Raw genomic sequence first — 21444 nt, 5'->3', positions numbered from 1 at the left:
GCATTGCACCAGCTGCAGCAGACAATCAAAAGTGGAAACCGACATCCGACAGTAATTAAAAAACTTGCGCGGAAATTTTCTCATTTCTTCATAAAGCACAAAAAAACTTCCTTTAACCTGACGTTGTGCAGTCAGAGGATGAACCCAGTAGTGGCGGCGATTTTTTCTCTCCCTACGTCGCCGTATTATGAGTATTTTTAAAACAAGAAAATTAATATCTAACATAGAAAAATGGTCAATATTGAAAGGAGGCACCTCAAATAAAACGGCAAGGGCTTTCATATCCAGTTCCCGACACTGCCTCCACAGGTTAACACACAAACTACAATTTGGGCTGCAGGCTGGCTTTCGACAGAGACAAACGAATGCCGGTGTAGAAGTCAATCGATCACCACCACAAAATGCAACATAAACGTCTAGGACGTTCAGAGCAAGTTCGTTTATCCAAAAACTTAACGCCCGTGTGAACAAGGCCTTATTTACATGTGCTTTCTCAATTGTTTTATTTTTAATAAATTTGCAAAAATCTCAAGTAAACTTTTTTCACGTTGTCATTATGGGGTGTTGTGTATAGAATTCTGAGGAAAAAATTAATTTAATCCATTTTGGAATAAGGCTGTAACATAACAAAATGTGGAAAAAGTGATGCGCTGTGAATACTTTCCGGACGCACTGTATGTGTGGTGTACTTATTTGCTTATATGACTGCATGTCCAGATTAAATAAATTTACTACTGCATTGGTATCAAACAGACTGTTATAAACATTATCATGGGCTGAATTTAATTTGTACAAGTAGATCAAAGTCGTCAGTAAAGCCCCTTTGATACTTTATATCAGTCACAGTTTTCCTACATTCCATACATAAATGGTGCTTATTTACTGGTTAAGTAAGCATGGGAATGGTATAAAAAAAGAAAATTGTGAAGAAGAAAAAAACTTTTTATAAAATAAAATTTCACGTAATTAACAAAATTCTATTAATATCTTTCTTTATCATTTATTATTTGGTATACATCTCCTTACACATACAAATCACTGTGTGTCATCCATGAATGACAAAAATGGCTATCACTAAGTACCAGCACATACAGTGGTGTGAAAAACTATTTGCCCCCTTCCTGATTTCTTATTCTTTTGCATGTTTGTCACACAAAATGTTTCTGATCATCAAACACATTTAACCATTAGTCAAATATAACACAAGTAAACACAAAATGCAGTTTTTAAATGATGGTTTTTATTTTTAAATGATGGTTTTTATTATTTAGGGAGAAAAAAAATCCAAACCTACATGGCCCTGTGTGAAAAAGTAATTGCCCCCTTGTTAAAAATAACCTAACTGTGGTGTATCACACCTGAGTTCAATTTCCGTAGCCACCCCCAGGCCTGATTACTGCCACACCTGTTTCAATCAAGAAATCACTTAAATAGGAGCTGCCTGACACAGAGAAGTAGACCAAAAGCACCTCAAAAGCTAGACATCATGCCAAGATCCAAAGAAATTCAGGAACAAATGAGAACAGAAGTAATTGAGATCTATCAGTCTGGTAAAGGTTATAAAGCCATTTCTAAAGCTTTGGGACTCCAGCGAACCACAGTGAGAGCCATTATCCACAAATGGCAAAAACATGGAACAGTGGTGAACCTTCCCAGGAGTGGCGGCCGACCAAAATTATCCCAAGGCGCAGAGGCGACTCATCCGAGAGGTCACAAAGACCCCAGGACAACGTCTAAAGAACTGCAGGCCTCACTTGCCTCAATTAAGGTCAGTGTTCACGACTCCACCATAAGAAAGAGACTGGGCAAAAGCGGCCTGCATGGCAGATTTCCAAGATGCAAACCAGTGTTAAGCAAAAAGAACATTAGGGCTCGTCTCAATTTTGCTAAGAAACATCTCAATGATTGCCAAGACTTTTGGGAAAATACCTTGTGGACTGATGAGACAAAAGTTGAACTTTTTGGAAGGCAAATGTCCCATTACATCTGGCGTAAAAGGAACACAGCATTTCAGAAAGAGAACATCATACCAACAGTAAAATATGGTGGTGGTAGTGTGATGGTCTGGGGTTGTTTTGCTGCTTTTGCTGTGATAGATGGAACCATGAATTCTACTGTCTACCAAAAAATCCTGAAGGAGAATGTCCGGCCATCTGTTCGTCAACTCAAGCTGAAGCGATCTTGGGTGCTGCAACAGGACAATGACCCAAAACACACCAGCAAATCCACCTCTGAATGGCTGAAGAAAAACAAAATGAAGACTTTGGAGTGGCCTAGTCAAAGTCCTGACCTGAATCCAATTGAGATGCTATGGCATGACCTTAAAAAGGCGCTTCATGCTATAAAAACCCTCAAATAAAGCTGAATTACAACAATTCTGCAAAGATGAGTGGGCCAAAATTCCTCCAGAGCGCTGTAAAAGACTCATTGCAAGTTATCATAAGCGCTTGATTGCAGTTATTGCTGCTAAGGGTGGCCCAACCAGTTATTAGGTTCAGGGGCAATTACTTTTCACACAGGGCCATGTAGGTTTGGATTTTTTCTCCTAAATAATAAAACCATCATTTAAAAACTGCATTTTGTGTTTACTTGTGTTATATTTGACTAATGGTTAAATGTGTTTGATGATCAGAAACATTTTGTGTGACAAACATGCAAAAGAATAAGAAATCAGGAAGGGGGCAAATAGTTTTTCACACCACTGTAAAATGCAGACTACATAGCAGAAACAGCAGTGTAATAACTGCTGAAGATGTCCTGCTATTTGTCATTATGAAATTATCCGGACACAGCTGATGATAAGAACTTCTTAAACTAAAGACACGTGGAATGCAAAGATCAACACTTGAGACTACAGGGAAATGAGAATAACTTAATTTCATTCTGTTCAAAATATTTTCTTCTAATGTCTGGCAATGTCATTCCAAATGATGCCAGTCTTTGTATAATTTACACTCATTTTTAAAACAATTACATCTTTGCCTGAGCCTACATTGGTTTATACATTTTTGAATGTGATGTCACTAGTGATAAGCATAAATCCAATTATAGATATCTGTGACTGCACCAAGTTACTAAAATGTTCTCCTTCAAACTTGGCATGTTATTAAAACATAATCTAACAGAATAAGTAAAAACAGAATGGAGCGGGTAAATTTGGTAACATAAAAAAAAAACAAACAAAAAAAGTACAAAACACGTTACAGTGATTTTGGCACTGGAACAATACAGAAATGGATGTGCAGTAATAGGAGGTATCACAGAAACCTAATTTATACATCTCACAGGATACAGGTCTGTAAACATTTTTGAACGTATTAAGAATAATAAACAGCCACCAACACTGTATTTAGTGACCAGAAGCATCATGCATCACGTTGTACGTAGAACTCGCACTAAAACATGGCGTACATACAGATAAAAGTGGAAATTCAGATACACAAAACTGCATAGGCCAACTTCCACGCACTTGAGCTCCATAAATCGCGGTCATCGTGAAAAGTAACGCACATAAATATATATTTATATATATATATATATATATATATATATATATAATATATATATATATATATATATATATATAAATATATATATATATATATATATATACACACACACACACATACACCTTGGTATACGTCTGCTTTGGAATAAGTCCAACTTGGTATACGTCCTGTTTGGACACGAAAAATTTTGCTTGGTATACGACCTTTGTTTGGAATATGACTCGCGTGCTAACCTTGTTTACCTCTCTCGAGACAAAGCCACGACTGCCCACGAGCGTTAGTGCGCCAGTTGCTAGCATTCAGTGAACAACCCGCTATAACTCTCTTTGAACTTTCACGTGTGTGATATAGCGGGTCCACAGCTCCTGTCAAAGTCCAGCTTTAAAATAAATAATCACCGCCGCAGCTTGGTGAGGGGGCGTGGTGGTTATGTGGCTGAAGGTTGTCAGGGCGATTCGCAATGTGGGCGTTTCTCATCAAAATGCACTTGTGAGGAACCATCCGCATTCATGATTGTTCCTGGGGCTGCTTATCTTGATAAACAGAAGCGCGAGTCAGCTAGAAGGGCAGTAAAAAGAAAGAACGGACGAGAGGGTGAGTGAGTGAGAGAGAGGGCTGCTTATCTTGATAAACAGAAGCGCGAGTTGGCTTGAAGGGGAGTAAAAAGAAAGAAGCGTTGCCGCCAGGTAAAAAGGCACCGGGCTTCTTGTTGTTTTTTTTAAAGAATGCTTACTGCTCTATTTTAACTTCGTTGTTTTTAAGAAGACTTTTTCTATTGTTTTTAACCTCCACGTTTCACTTCTGATTTTATGGATTATTTATTGGAACTTTGGAGACTGCACTTTAATTTGAACACCTTGTTTTGTTAATTGTTTTAATAAAAGCACTTTGCACTTTTTCACCATCCCCTTGCTTTACCGATGAGGTTAGCAGCGAGGCACATTACCAACGGTGTAGGGTTCAAGGGCTCCCCGGCAACAGATGGGAGCATACAGCAAACCTGCATCATCACAACGTGATTTTGTGTTTTTTTCATGTAAATTTGAATTGATTGTTGAAAAGTATGAAGGTGGCATGCGTATCCGGGACATGGCTGTTGCATACCGTTTGCGAGAACACGGTATCTACGATTGTGAAAAACAAAGATGTTATTAAAAAGTAAAGTGAGGTAAAATTTTCATTTATTTCATCTAATTGCTTTTGTATTTATGTATTTTAGTATTAAGCAGTGTTTAAATTATTTTATACAACCCTATCAATGTATAATATGCCAATAGCAATAGGATTTTTTTTTTCATGGGAACGGATTAATCATTTTCTCTATTTCTAATGGGAACGCTAAAGCAGCTATGGTATTTAGAATAGTTGGTCCATTATACTTTTACGGTGTTACAGGTTGATTAACAATTTAAAGCACCCGATTGTAAATGATATGCAGTAAATTTCAGTGTATTTGGTAAAGTCCTGTCAGGGATATGAATCTAAAAAAGAAACAACACAGGAACAGTAGCACTGCTTTGACGCTTGGTACCACCAGTGGAAACTTTGTGTATGCACAGGGTAAGGCTGTACATGGCTTTACAACAAGTTTAGTTTTTATACATTTCGAAGTAAACGTGGAATACTTTTGTGTGTACGCACCGTTTATACGTGAGGCCCCAGGACACAAAAGGCAAAGCCCAGGAATCAAGAATTAAAATAATCCTTTTAAAACTGACTCTCTAAGAGTAGTTTGCTTTACTTTCTATTTAATGCTGCAAGTGATTCACATCTCCAAACACAGAGTTGCTTGTTATACTACACATGCTTCCCAGAAAAATAGAAAAATGTTCATAGTATTACAAGAAGTATAGAAACACTATTAATTAGAATCAGCATTAAATTACCACTGAAGGGACTTGAGAACAGCATAAGTGTAGTTCCTTACGCTAGCCTAGGTTAGGTAATGGTGTAATAATTTCAGAAGACTGGAAAACATTGCATTACATTAATCTAGAATCATTACTTCAAGGTCAACCACAAGTAAATTAAGGGATTTACAGCCTTCTAGTTTTATATTAATTTCAGAAATTGTTAGTTCTTTAGTGCATCTTTCCACTGATGACCCAGCTTGAAAAAGTGAATCTTACCAGATTTACTGGACTGCTGACATTGCTGTTCATCAAAGCAACAAGTCCATTCACAAGATCACTGTAAAAGGAAAAGAAAAACAGTTTCACTTAGGGGAAAAAAACACCAAAGTTAAAATACAAGCAAAACACATTTGATCTGCCAGTTATTAAAGTATTCTTCCGGTTCTTCACATTTTCTCTAGTATTTGGGTCCTCTATGTGCATTGTGAATGATTATCTTATGTTTCAGAGGCTTGAACTGGCCCAGCATGAGAGTCTGGGTATTGGTAATAACTGTATTGCACTATTATACAGCACTATTAAAAAATCATAATCTGTTCAGAGCAAAACTCTTTTCAAAGTTAGATTCTATGGAAGATAGGCTCATTGTTTATCACAGACGTCAACTTAGGCTAATTGATTAAAAAATGGGTGGACAAATTGATGGCATTCTTTCTTAATCGGATTTTGTTTTTCACAACTCATCAATTATTTTACAGGCAATAAAAAAGCACAACATTTTTTAATGGAACTCAAGTGGGAGAAAAGTTTTGACACCTCTAGAAAAATAGTCTCTTAGCCACAGTGAGCACAGTTTGTAGGCCCCAGTGGTATTACTTTTACAGCCTAACCCAGTTTGTGCAAGCATTTAAAGCTATTAAAAATGAACACTCGAGAGATTTAAAGGAAAATGTTCAAAACAATATAATTTAGGATGACAGAAACATCTCTATAAATTCCAATATATAGTATCTCTTTAAACAAGAAATAATTGTGCAAAAGATTGTAACAGAGCTTGAGCAATCTCAGAGCACAATAAAGACTTGTTAATGTTGATAAGAAGTCAAGGAAGGACAACAATTAACTGCAAGTCTTCCAAATTAATGGAAAATATTAATGATTTTTGATGCTTTAAAATATGTAAGTCCACCCCAGAATTTTTTTTTAACATATGTGGACAAATCAAGATTTGATCTTCGTTTAAATAGCATCTTTACATACAATGAAAATTTGACCTTTCAATAATTTATTCAACAAACAATTAATAGATATGCCTGAAGAAGGTGTTTCCTGTAACTTTCTATCAATCTCTGACATCAACTGGGACAAATTTTCTTCCATTCCTCTATGCAGAATTATTTCAGCTATGCGATGATTGAGTGATGTCATGTGTGCATAGCCCATTTCAAATCCCTCTGCAACATCTCTGATCTGGGCTTTAATTGACCATTTTAGAACCCTCTGTTTCATTCTTTTCAGCCACTAATTGGAGGATTTACTGTTAGGTTAAGGGTCATTGTCATGCTGCAAGGTCTACTTTTGGTTGAACTTAAATCTTCTGCACCCTATGGTACAATGGAGAATTCATGGTAATTTCAATGATGGTGTGCTCCCCAGGGTGTGATGCAGCAAAGGAGCAAAAACCGTAACATTTCCATCGCCATGCTTTACAGATGGTACCAAGTGAAATGCTTTGGATTTCACCAAACATGTCTTCTGGTACTATAGCTGAATAGCTCTATCTTTGCCTAGTCTGTCCACACTACATTGTTTCAGAAGACATGGTCTTTGCCTGAGCCTTGCCCTTCTGCATTTTTTTCTGGACAACAAATGTATCCTTCTTGAACACTTTCCATGTAGATCTAATTTGTGCAACTTCCTTCTAATAGTAGACTCATGCATTGGGACATCAACAGTGGCGATAGCTTTCTGCAGGTTTTGTGATGAGGTTCCAGAATTCTTACAGACTTATTTCACACTCTTGAGCTCTGTTCCCAGGCTGAACTTGGACAAGATGGCATTTTGAAATCTTCTTAATTTGTAGATGATCATTCAAACAGTGGAATGGTTGAATTTCAATTATTTGGAAATCTTTTTATATACATTCCTGTATCTATAACCTTCTTTTGGAAGATAAATAAATAAAACCATTTCAGGTGACTACTTGTTGAAGCTCATCAAGAGAATGCCAAGAGTGTGCAAAGCAGTAATCAGAGCAAAGGGTGGCTATTTTGAAGAAACTAGAATATAAAACAGGTTTTCAGTTATTTCACCTTTTTGTTAAGTACATAACTCCACATGTGTTCATTCATAGTTTTGATGCCTTCAGTGAGAATCTACCAATGTAAATGTTCATGAAAATAAAGAAAACACATTGAATGAGGAGGTGTGTCCAAACGTTTGGCCTGTACTGTACATACATATATATATACACATATATATATACACATATATATATATATACACACATATATATATACACACACATATATATATATATATATATATACATATATACATATATACATATATATATATATACATACATATATATACACATACATATATATACATACATATATATATATATACACATATATATACTGTATATAGCAAAATCCACGCGCTTCGCAGCAACAAAGAACTGCTTTTAAATTTTTATTAAGCAGAAAAGAAAACCTTTTTAAACTGACGGAAAATATACCAATAACTATCTGTTAAGGATCTCTTTGTATACCACGTTGTCAGTTCAGCACTCCGGTTGTAATATGACCAAGCTGTGCACTGAGATTACTTTTGAGAATGCAACGTATAGTTCTGTCCAGGAGGAAAGCAATGTTGCCTCAAATCAATGGCAACCTTTTGTAGGGTGTGTCCCTGAGACTTATTAATTGTCATCGCGAAGCAGAGCCTTACTGGAAATTAGAGGCATCTGAATTGAAATGGGAGATCAGAGGGTGTAACGGGGATGCGAGGAATACATTGAGTGTGGGGAAACTCTAGAGACAGCGTGTATATTAACTTGTGGATTTTTCTGTGAGTATTTGGTGGCAGCGTGACGAAGTTGCTTCCGCAAGACTGCGTTAGCTGTGGAGCTCAGCTCGGAGCATATTCTTTTCCCAAGTTTAAATTGGTCAATGAGTCATCTTTTGCTGACCAAGAAGCTGCATCAGCTTTCCCAGATGTTTGAAATAATCAAGGAGAGGAAGCATTTGCTGGGTAGAGAAACACAAAAGTTATGTTCTAAGGCAGCTGAAGACACTGCTGTGTGGCAAGCAAGTACATTAAAATGTAGTTTAGGGGGGCTGGAGTTGTTTAAGAGGGGCAGTCAGTTGTTTGTAGATTTGTTACAACAGCCCTGTGAAAGTAAGAGAAGACTATATGAGTCCATTAAAAAAAAAAAAAAGTTTTAAGAGAAAAAGGAAAATTGCATTGGATAACTTGTTACTAAAGAATAAAGGATCAGTAAGTCTTTACTTTATGTTCCACTTTTCACAGAAAAAGAAAAAAGCTAAACAAATGCATAGTCAATGACAGTGTTACATAAACACATTACATGCCAAATATTTTTTCAATAAAATAATAGCACACTTTCTACCTGTTAACTTATCACAAACTAAGAGCACCTAGCAAATGACAATTGCAAAATGATTTAATCAAAAGTTTGAATAATAATCTCGAAAAATATGGATTCAAAAACAACATACTGATGGATGCAAACTCATCTGAAAGACAAATCAATCAATCAATAAGCATTAAAAAGTCAAAATGATCCAAAGTTGGAAGACTCTTCAGCATCAAGTTACACAGAACATTCTGTAATATGCTCACAATAATTATTTTAACAGAACTGATTAACATTTTAAAAAAAACAAGAGTTGTGAATTAAAAAATATTTAAAAATTATCCACAAGGAGGCACCATTCATTCATATACAGTATTACCTTAATCACTTACATATCTCCCCATATATCAAATCTGCTTAGATTAGATATATGCAGTCAATCTTGCAATTAACAAGAAAAAAGTAAATTATGATATTAAGGCAGATATTAGATGGCTGTTCTATAATAAATACATTTAATCAAAAAGACACATGCTATAAGAAATACTTAAGTTGATATGCTAACTCACACACACTTCAAGAAATTTAGTTAAGCGATTGTTTTAAAATGGTTATAACCTTATTTTTTTTCTCTCCTTAATGTGGTAAAACACTGATTTAAGGTATCTTATTATTTGTATAACTCTTAGAAATTTGGTTATGGAAAATGTTTAATGCATAACTTCAGAAATGCAAAAAGTCATGCCCATGAGAGCTAATACGATGAAGTCCCAACTTAGAGTAAGTCATATACAGTAACATATTAACTGCATAAAAGAAAGATTTTCTCCCACCAAGTTATTAAGAGCTCAATCACAGCCGACACCATAACAGATTCAAAAAGGCAACCTTATAATTTATTATGAATTAGAATATACGTGTACATTATTTAACTTGATAATTGTATGATCAAAAGCTTATGAAACTTCATTTTAAACAGTTTGCTTTAATTGTCTATCAGGTTTTCACTTGTAATGAAACCATTCAAAAAACTAAAAGCAGTATAAGTTTTATACATTGTAATAATAATGTGAGTATTTTTCCTGAAGAACAAAGTATTATTAAACACTGGATTAAGTTTGTTAAAACATCTTACCTAACATACTGGAAAGCCCTTGTTTGGGATCCAGAGCCATAAACCTATTTAAAAAAAGCATAATCACAATGACACATTACACACACAAAATATTTATTTATATACATATATATTATATATTCATAGCATTCGTAGTCCGAGTCCCGATCTGATTGTATGGGTGGTTACCTACCAGGTAACGCTTGTAGTTGGTTTGCCACTCGGTAAACATCCGCCATGGGCCCTATCAATTGCGAGGAGCAGGTCATAGAATGTTACATAATTTACTGTCAAATAATGCAAAGAGTACGCGACATGTGTTTCACCCTTATTTGGGCTCATCAGGCATACACACTCAACTGCACCCCTCGCGGGGATCAAACCTTGAACGTCAGCATCAGAGGCGAAGCCTCTTTAAACTGCGCCACAGCGTATCGTTTGTTTATTTGACAGCCTGGGGATCAGAGCAATTACATTCATAACATTCATAGTCTGAGTCTTGATCTAATTGTATGGATGACGCCCGAGGTTCGAATATTATGTATATAGAGTGTGGTCCCCGGCCGGGACGCCCAGGAGGACGAGAGGAGGGCTTGTGCCTCCTCCAGACCGCGAGGGGGCGTCCGTCCTGGTTATGTTGGGGGCCTCGGGTAGGGGGCTTGGAAGCCCAGCCCTGTAGGGCCCCGTGGCCACCGCCAGGCGGCGCCCCGATGCCGGTTTATCCCGGGAGCCCGGCACTTCCGCCACACCAGAAGTGCCGGGGGGAAGACGACAGGGGACACCCGGACGGCTTCCGGGTGCGCAGCCGGCACTTCCGCCACACAAGGGCGTGTCTGCGGAGGAGTGCTGGGAAGCAGCTGGAGCCCATCCGGGTTCCCATAAAAGGGGCCGCCTCCCTCCAGTCATTGGTGGATGTCGGGAGGTAGCGAGACTGAGCTGGGGAGAGGACTGGAGGCGGCCAGGAAGAGAAGGCACAGAGACTGTGGGCCCTGGACTTTGGGGGAATCGGTGCAAGAGGCACTGGGGTTGCACGTGAGAAAACATTGTAAATATTGTAAATAAACAGTGTGTGGGTGAACTTATGATGTCCGTCTGTGTGTGTCCGGGCCAGCGTTCACAAGAGATATATATAGAGATAGATAGATAGAGATAGATATGGACAGATAGATAGAGATAGATATAGATATAGATAAAGAGAGATAGATAGAGATATAGATAGACAGATAGAGATAGATAGATACACAGTGGTACCTTGTGATATGAGATAAGCCTAATACATAAAAGAGAATCTAAAGAAATAAACAGATGTTGGCAAAGCCGATTAGCATATTGTAACTTTTTTCTTTCATTTCACGTTGCTTAACTTAATTTTCTTCTTCACTAGTTTTCTTCTTTTTTGCCATGCTTTCATCATTTTCATTCTCAAGGCGTTTCAATAGAAACCTATCCAAGGAGCTTTGTTTGCTTTAGAATGTTTCTGAAATGAGTTAGGCAAGTGTCATTAAATAGCACCGCCGCACGATCAGTTGTATCTTTTTCAGGGTTTCTTTTCAATAAAGTCAAGCTATAGGCAAGTGTCATTAAACAGCGCCACTGCATGATCAGTTGTAACTGATGGGTGTTTCTTTTCTTTAAAGTTCGAAACTTTTTCCCACATTGCAAACACTTCCTTTATCTCACTTTAAGAGATCACCTCCACCACGATACCGATCTCCTGCAAACCTCCGTATGTTGCCGCATCTGTAGTTCCATCAACTCCTCCATCGCCAGTTCCTCGGAATGTGTGGCGACAAGCTGTTTGATGGCTCGTATTTCGAATTTTGGCTCGTAACTCAAGGCAAAAAAAAAATCGACCTTGTGACGGCTCGTATCTCTAAAAACTCGTACGTTGTGGCACTCATATCTCAAGGTACCACTGTATAATATAATGGCTATCTTTTACAAATTACATTACAAGCAATTCAAACATTTAAAAAATGTTCTTCAAACAAGCAATGCTGAAAATATTTGATGCTACTTACAGTAAGAGCTTCTCCTTGTAGGGCCTGAAGGATGAAATTGCTTACAACTCTACCATCATTCATGTGCATACGAGGACCAAAGGTATTAAATATTCTTGCAACTCGCACCTCCACTCCCTCCTGACGACAGATACAAGATAAGGCTTAACATACCATAAATGCTGAGAAACACATTGAAGCATTGTAAAACATTCTCATTTGAAGTAAGCTGGGTAAAAAAAATATACATTAACAATAATTATTTACCTTAAAATACTTTAACATATTGTTGCTCTTAACTATTGCTTTAACATTTTCCTGTTGCATCTCATCAAGAGAAGATAATAGTATAAATGTTGAAAGTACAACAGATCTTCTTATAACATGCAGCAGAACAATTACAAGCTAGAGAGCTTGTAAAAGGTTGAAAAGTAGTCTGCATTCATTGGTTATTATGTTTTTAAGTTTTGTTTATGGTAGCAAGGCAGACAGTAACAAAGTCACTGGATATGGTGCTAGGTATACTTCAGCTTTGTTTGTGTAATTACCACGATTCGCCTCCCTAACAAGATTTGTTTCCATTAATAATCTATATAATCATGAAAGTCGATAACCTTTAATACCAAATTGGGTGTTTTTAACTGTAATAACATTGGGGATACATAATGTGCAATTGGAATTTATACATAAAATAAAGAAACTTTTTTTATTTTCATTATTTACTAGTAAAAGTATAACTTGCCTTGGTAATTATAAAATCAGCACCCTGACTGAAGGTACAGATACATCTTTACCAAATAGAAGCATTCACTTAAAATTTATTTAATTGTGCTTTACAGTATTATTGTTTGTGGTGTACCAAAGTAATTCTTTTTAATTGTACTTATTATTTATACATTTTATTCATATCTGCCTTTTAAGACACAGCAGGTCACAATACACTCAAAAACCAACAATTAATAACAACAAACAATTTATAAATAAATTAATAAAATATACACAACATGCTTATAAAACTAGGAAATTGCTATTTTAAAAAGATGAGTTGTTAATGCAATTTTTTAGAGGTAAGAAGCAAAATTCAAGTCGGCAGGGATAGTGGCAGGGCATTCCGTAGTCTAAAACCAGCTGCACTGAATGCCCTGTCACACACAGTGTGCAACCTGGATGATGGTACACAAAGCAGTTGTGCTCCAGAGGACCGCAGTGCTTGAGGTGGAATGTGGGGAGAGAGAAGGTTATTGAGACACAGTGGAGCCAAATCATGATGCAATCTAAATACCAGTAAAGGTACTTTATACTGTATACGTATACAATATTGTGCAGGCAGCAAATGCAAATGTTGAAGAATGGGAGTAATATGGTTCCATAATTTAGTAAGAAGCCTTCCTGCTGAATTCTGGGCATATGCATGACTAAACACTCCAAAGAGAAATGCATTACAGTAGTACAGTTGTGAGGCCACAAAAGCATACATGAGAGTATTTATGTATGGATTTTGTAATGGCTATAATCTCTAATGAACCTCTTCTAAGGGAGGATGCATCCCCTGCTGGATACACCATTTTCAATAGTAAACCGTAATCTCAAACTGTAGATGTAAATTAAAGGAATTGCTATTATAACGGATTCAAAAATGATTGATTCAAGGCAGTTGTTTTTATTTTATAATTCTAATTACATCAGCAAACTATCAGAAAATGTCTTAACAATGATGAAAGATTTGTTACACACTTGAGATCTTTATAGTATGTTAACTTACCAGCTTTTGCATATGTTGGCAAAATAAAAATAAAAATCTTTCGTTTTACAAAACAGTCTCCATTGCTGTGCTGCTGTCTGTCTCCATTGATAAATGAACTGCGTATGGCATTGTACAGCTTTCATAGTCAATTTAGTAGTGTGGATTACGCAAACTAATTAGTGTGTGATCTTTTTATACAAGATAATTGAAAAGACTATATATATATATATATATATATACACACACACACACACACACACACAAGTTGTACATGTTCTGCAAGGTTTTCTCTATAGAATTCTGAACTACACCAAAGAATACCATTTAGAAGAACATTGTCATTTATATTTTATATTATTACATTATTAATAAAATGTAAACAGCTGTTTAATTTATAGGAGCCCTTAGAATTATCTAAATATAAAAAAATATAAAAAAATACTTCAAGGATGAGAAAAAGTGCAAATGGTGTTTTAAATATGCATGATTTTACAGCAAATTACACCTTTGCAGGTATGAAAAATTATCTGGAAAATATACAGTACATAGAAAATCTAGTTGATGATACTGAGTATTGAGCAGATTTTTTTATACAAGGTATATTTAAAATATGTTTATTTATAGAGAGAGGGTATTATAGCTATAATTAATTTCTGGACAAACAAAGAAAGTGAACAATAAACGACAAAAAATGAAACTGATGCCTCACTGTTGTTTTTCTAGTGGTGTGGCTCACCTATTCACTTATCTACCAATTTTACTTCTGGGTCAAGGGCAAACCTACCTTTCCTACAAGGCAAGAAATCCTTCTGGTGACTTCATGTTTTCCTGATTACCAAAACTTTAGTAACCTGGCTTCTCTCTGACAACTTATCAGCTTTGCCTATTCTTTTAAAAGAACTACGGTCTGACTGTCAACATAAGGTTCACTGTGTTGCCACCTAATGGATAGGCATTGATCTACTGGAAGCCTTCCTGAACTCACCCATGAAGAAGCCACCAACTCTCTGCCATGAGGTCTTTAGAGTATCAGGTAGCCCCAACAACAGCAACAACAGGGCTGCCTGCACTGTAAAGTCCTCAACACTACTGCAGGCCAGACTGCCAGTCTCTGTCTTTTCCATGTTCGTACTTCTATCTATTCACCTCTCTGGGAATAATGCTAGATTATATCTATCTTCCCCAACAGTCCCCTTCCTACTAACAGTAACATGTCAGGCTATTCCATGTAAGTGTGGGTCTTTTCATCTCCAAGTGATCTTGGCCAGGACTTTCCCTGCTCAATGTCACCTTGCCAACTGAGTGCTCCCTCATCCTAGAGAAAAATCAGCAAAGACTAATATTTTAAGTGTGAATATGGAATGGAAACAACAGTATACAAATCAAAAGTCAATAAATAACTCAAAATTAAAAAAGCAGAAGTCAGAACTGACAAGACTACTGGTATATACTAAGCCATTTTGACATACAGTATATGACCTTCAGTATGCTCAAGAACATTCCTTAAACATCGCTGGTTGAAAGGATCACAAAGGTGATAGATTTAAGTTCTAGATGGGAGTCTAAGGTTACATCTAATAAATAATTCCAAAGACATGGTGTTCAACTAAATGTTAACTGCAAATTAAATTGATGGTATTTGTAAAAATGCCATGTGACAGAATGATTTTTGCATTTTGTTGGTTTCTGTCTTGTGTCTGCATAACTACATTAAGACAGATATAGTTTTTAAAACTAAAAACAATAATGTGGCAGTTTATGCTTCCATTCCATCATTGGGTAGAAGACGTGAGGCAATAGTGAAGCCAAGTAGTGACAATTAACGTCTATATAAACTCACAACCAGGTAAAATGCATACACATTTGTTAAAAACTATTACATTTTGGCAAATACAGATAAGCAGCTACAACTTAATGCGTGTGAATGTAAATATACTGTATGCTGTCAAACAAGGGCTTTGCACTGCTTGGGTAAATGAAAACATTTACAAAGAGTATTAGGGGACATGACAGCACAGTGGTTACTGCTGCTGATTCACTGGTTCTGTGTCCTGGGCTTGAATATCAAGCCTTGTCATTTTCAGGCAGAACTTGCACTGAAAAATGGCCATTAATGGAAAATCAGTAAAAATTCTAATGTACTTTAAAACATAAAACAATTTACAATTCTGAAGTTCAAACCGCAAGTATTTATGGTACGTTATCCTATATACTTAAACACTCTACGGTCTTTGATAATGATATACCTCATAGACTAAAAAAAAAAAATATAGTGAGGGCAGAAAAACCCTCACAACCAATTTACAATTAAGAGACATGCACTGTTCTCTGAAGAGGAATCACTCAGAGTATTGTTTCTTTTCCAGCAGCTATACTCCTTGAGACATGGTTGAGACCTATACTTAAGGGGGCTGGGAAGTACAAACAGTAGGTTTTACCTCTCAGCTGAACAGCCACCTGCCAAACTTCTTGCTATCTGCGACTAAGATTATTTGCACAGATTATGTGACACAGATTATATTTGGTGGACCAATACTCAAAACAATAAAAAAAAAAAGAATGTTTCCTTATCTTTGGCAGTCTACAAGTGTGATCCCACCACAATTAATGGATAATTGGAGAAAGGTATACATTTGCAATACTAAATATAAAATTAAAACAGTGGCACTTTTTCCTTTTCAGGTAATAACTGATACTTTTAATTCTCCATCTTACAACATATAATGATTAGTCCCCACATTTTGCAGTTTTTTTGAAAGTTTTTGTTGTTTCAGTAAAATGTTGCACTATGCAACCAGTGATGTCTCAGAATAACAGTGTGGGCATAAAATGTACAATTGTTGCAGGAATTTAACCAGAACAAGTAAATTTTGTTATTTTAAGATGCCTTGCTTTTTATGCAGTTGCTTACTAAAGATCAAGCAAATTGAAACACCTTCTTCTGTTTGCTATTCATTACCATCTGCACCCGGGACTGCTTTTTTGTCAGCATTTACTACCGGACTACAATTAGGAGAACAATCAGTGCAGAAAAAAAGTGAATTACAGAAGAAAGAAAATTAACAGAGCTCATTAATTTAAGCACATAACACAAAATGAAAAAAGTACATTGTATTGTGCTTCTGAATGTCAGCATTGAGCATAGGCCAGATTACCATATGTGAGGTTTAATTAAAAGCAATAATTGTAAACTTTATTTAAATAAGTTAAAGGGCAGACAGAGGTGCTAATAATAAGAAACGCAGAAAAATACATACTTCACGGTCACATCTTCTTGTTTAATTAATAAGCAACATCTTAAATAACCAACAAGTTTAAAGAAAAAAAATAACAGACAAATCTTACATAAGCAAAAAAAACATCAGTAAAACTAGCAGGTTTGGTACATTTCTATAAATATAAAATGCTCATGGGTATTTTTGGATTGTCAAAATAAAGGTATAAATAATGAAATAACAGCCTTTTTAACTGAAATAGAGGTTAAATTAGAAGCAGGAATTGGCAGGCATGAACACTTACAGCTAATGCTGCCTTTGAGAACATGAATGAGCAACTCTGTTCAAAAAGTATGCTACTTATCAGCAATGTCAGGATAGCATTTTTGAAAAGTGGTACCCTATGTTTACGATATTTCTACCTGTTAGATAGGTTCAGTCTGGCAGACATGATATAGACCCCACAAAACATAGCCATTTTCAAAGGAGAACACTGTCTTGTCTGCATCTCCTCACACTCAAAATAACATTAAAAAATATATATATTTTTTTATTTATCCATATTAAAACAAGAAAAAAAAAAAAAAAAAACAGGCACACACAAAATAAACATGAACAAAAAAAAAAAAAAAAAGACAAAAGGCTACAAATTCACAAAAATTCTGAAAAATGAACATAATTTACTTTCATAAAACATCTTACAATTTAACATCTTTTTACCTAGACATATTGACATTGCGTATAAAGAGATTCTTTGTTCCTAAAGCTTTGCTTTTTCATATGTTTGTGTTAAAAAGCGGTTTAGTACTGGGGAGAAATGAATTTCAGGTGCAGTCTGTTATAGGTCTTTAAAGTGAATGTTCCCTAATTTATTGAAGAATTTCACTGCATTTGAAAGATATCAGTCATTAGCCGAGATGATAAGCAGTTTCTTTATCACTACCCTCTAGTACATGTCTGCCTGGTAACCTGCTGGAGCTTTTTTTTAAATGTTTATTTGACAGAGCACTAAACATATATCATAAATGGGTAAAAGAATTAATCATGTTCGGATAAAAGGCCAGCATGTGATCCCTGTTCACTTTGAACAGAATAAATATACACATAAGAAAAAATTGCTCACTGCTTTTAGAATACAGACTCTTTTTAAAAAAATATTTATAGTTCAGTTTTGATTATTAATGTTTGAGTTTAAATATATTTATATTCAGTCACTATTTATACCTCCTCCCCTAATCAATGTGGGGAGAACATACAGATCTTTGCCTTCTGAAGTCAACTATTAATTCTTTAGTCTATCTTACATTCAAACAGAGACAGGTATTATAACAGCAACGTACTAAAAAGTTCACTTGAAGGGAACAATGGCTTTCACATCCCCGGGTATGGACAAAACCACCATAGTGCATACTGTATGCATACAGTACCTGACAATGGATAAGTGATCATTGTTATGCTAAAACTTACTGGTATAAAGGGTAAATACTATATGAGGCAGAATATAAACTTTGGTAGGCATTTGTTTTAAAGAATGACCTTTGAAAATATGTTTTGTACTCCCTCTGCAAACAATTTAAAATAAAGCCTGGAATCGATAAGATATATACTGTATTATGTCTAAATGGACTAGTAAACAATACTGCATTGTACTGGAAAAAAAGTCTTAAGTTTGTAGTTAACTATGATATTCTCATCTTTCTTTAGCAACTTGTCTATTTTTTGCCTATTTATGATTTATAGTTGTTCATAATAAACGAATGTTAAAAAAATGCATTTCAAATTTTCTTACCAGAAATTGGAAAAGATCTACTATTTGATATTGGATTGGTATTGTTCATATCAAATAATTTTCTCAGGCAGATCTCAATTACAATTGCACAACTATATACATAATATATGCTGTATATAATAGGCTCCTTATAGCCCGTCCTCTACTGCTCACAAAGTTAACTTTTAACTTCTGGAAAATCAATTCTTTGTAACTTCTTCTCAATTCTGGAACTTTTTGGTCGACTTTTTACAAGATTGCGTTTTTAATTACTTTCTCTGTTTGTGATTTAGTGACCTTCCTTGGTTCTTGTTTTAACCAATTTGAAATTCCATGACAAAATTCCAAAACCATGACAACATTCAACAACTGAGTAAGTTCTTTAATAAAGCTTTAATCAATCAGCCTGTGTGTCAGCGGAGTCATACATGATTTATTAAAGTACAGACATGGTGTAGGTGAAGGAAGCTTCATGTGTGGTGGAAAAAGCTTGCATTATTCTGACAAGTATAAGATAAAGTAAAATTGTACTTTTTTTACATATACAGTACTTTTCCTTTATATTAAAAGTACATCAAATATCAAATTAAATAATAATGTAAAAGAGAATACAGGCTGTGAAGGAGATTTGGATATAAATAAGTAATCTGAATGCTGTGATACAAATAGGTTTCAAGATATATGCTTGAAACATTATTGCTGGAATATTTTACATGCAAGCCTAAAATGCAAATAATTAGAGGATATAAAAAGTAGTATAAAGGTGTAGTTGTACATGTCAGCTCTTTAAAGATAGCAAGGGTATTTACAGTGCCTATAACAAGTATTCAAACAGCCAGAAGTTTTTGCATTGTATTGTTATACAACACTGAATCACAGTTGACTTAATTTACCTTTTTTTGACACTGATCAACAGAAAAAGACACTTTTAAATGTCAGAGTGAAACCATTTCTGTAAATTGATTAGTATACTCTTCTGTTATCTTCTTTCCAATAATATTAGCGTAATATGCTGTTGTAGGACTACTGCTGGAACATAGCTGTAAATGTGAATGTGCATCACCTTTTTTCAAACAGGGCCAGATTTTTGTTACATTCTACCAAAACCTTAGACACTACAATGTATTATATGGGGTGCAGGAATGTAGACTAACTGGACTCTTCATCAGATAGGAAAACTCACCCAATTATTTCAGCGATTTGAATACTATCACCTGGATATACTTAGCTTCCAAGGTCCAATAGTCGGGATTTTTGTACTCCTATTGAAAAAAGCGGCGCCAATGCTGATTGGATGGAAACCGGTATCAGACCAAATAATCTCTGCTTGGTTCGAGACCTGTCAAGCAAGAATTACCATCATTCAAGTCTATGTGCCTACAGAGGAAGCTGATAATTCAGTTAAGGATGAGTTCCACAATCACCTGCAAAAAAAATGTCACCACTTTGCAACGCCATGATCTACTACTCGAGTTGGGTGACTATAACCCACAGCTGGACAATGTCCAAGTGGCTTTTGAAACTACGGTTGGTCCACATGGTTCAAGCACCCAGATGAACAAACAGCAATGGGGACCAACTGCACTCTTTCTGTGCAGCTAACAGCCTGTGTCAAAAATACCCTTTTAGATTATAGGCCAATCCACAAAACGATGTGATTATTCCTGGGGAGCAAATACTCGAACAAGATGGACTACGTCAGTATTAATAACAGGTATTGGCGGTCATCTCTACTTGATGTGAAGGCTCAGTGAGGAAGGGATATTGGATCCCATCACCACCTGTTGATCTCTAAGTGCAGACTTCAATACAAGCAGCTTCCTGAAAAGCCACAACACCCTGTCCTTTCAATGTTACCAAGCTCAAGGACATGCCCATCGTCTTACAATTTTAGCTGCAGCTCCAGAATCGCTATGAAATGCTCACTGATTTGAATGACGGCAGGGACATCAAAGAAGAAGAATGGTAAACAACCGGTGCTTTGTTTTTGAGAGCAGAGAGGCAACAATAGGCTGGCAACGTGGGACCTTTGAAGAACGATGGACAATTATTAAACAAGAGTATCGAGCTCAGAAAAAGCTGTTGATCAATTTTATCAAGTTTACTAAAGCTTTCGACAGTATCAATCAAAAAACACAACAATTTGTCAGCATCTTCTGGAATATCTACCATCAGTCGAGCTGCTGTATTCACACTGAGGAAGGTATGTCCAATTTCTTCCTGATGGATACAGGTGTGTGCCAAGGGTACCGTTCCTCTTACCCCTGGCCATGGACTTCACCATGCAACACTCTCATGCTCATGGCAACTTTGGACTGCCACAATGAGATGAGCCGAGGCTTGCGCACATGGACTTCGCGACAATATCAACTTGCTTGGAGTCACTTAGTGAGCATTCAGAGTGTACACAGCGGTGTTGGAGCATGAAGCAGCAAATGTTGGGTTACAAATCATTGCATTGAAAATCAAGATTCAACATGTAGGGTACTCAAATGTCAGCACCCCGTTAGGTTGGTCAACAGCACCTACCTTGGTAGCATTGTGGCGACAGACAGTGGGTCCAAATAAGGCAACCTATGTAGGATTGGGAAGGCGATGACTGCTATGCAGCTCTTGGGAAATATCTGGAAATCCAAA

General features: G+C 36.1%; 1 protein-coding gene across 3 annotated transcripts in view; it reads right to left on the bottom strand.

The window, feature by feature from the left end:
• The window catches only part of uxs1 (UDP-glucuronate decarboxylase 1), a 151859-nt gene that overhangs the window by 13899 nt on the left and 116516 nt on the right, over positions 1-21444 (bottom strand). For all 3 annotated transcript variants that reach the window (XM_039743859.1, XM_039743860.1, XM_039743861.1), the window contains 3 exons: positions 12102-12221; positions 10102-10145; positions 5639-5699 (listed from right to left, as the gene is read on the bottom strand). In XM_039743859.1, coding sequence (XP_039599793.1) covers positions 5639-5699; positions 10102-10145; positions 12102-12221 — 225 coding nt within the window. The remainder of the gene's footprint in view (positions 1-5638; positions 5700-10101; positions 10146-12101; positions 12222-21444) is intronic.

This window comes from Polypterus senegalus, chromosome 2 (assembly GCF_016835505.1).
Source record: "Polypterus senegalus isolate Bchr_013 chromosome 2, ASM1683550v1, whole genome shotgun sequence".
Taxonomy (NCBI): domain Eukaryota; kingdom Metazoa; phylum Chordata; class Cladistia; order Polypteriformes; family Polypteridae; genus Polypterus; species Polypterus senegalus.
The sequence above is the reverse complement of the archived record's forward strand: the minus strand, read 5'-3'. Positions and strand labels throughout refer to the sequence as shown.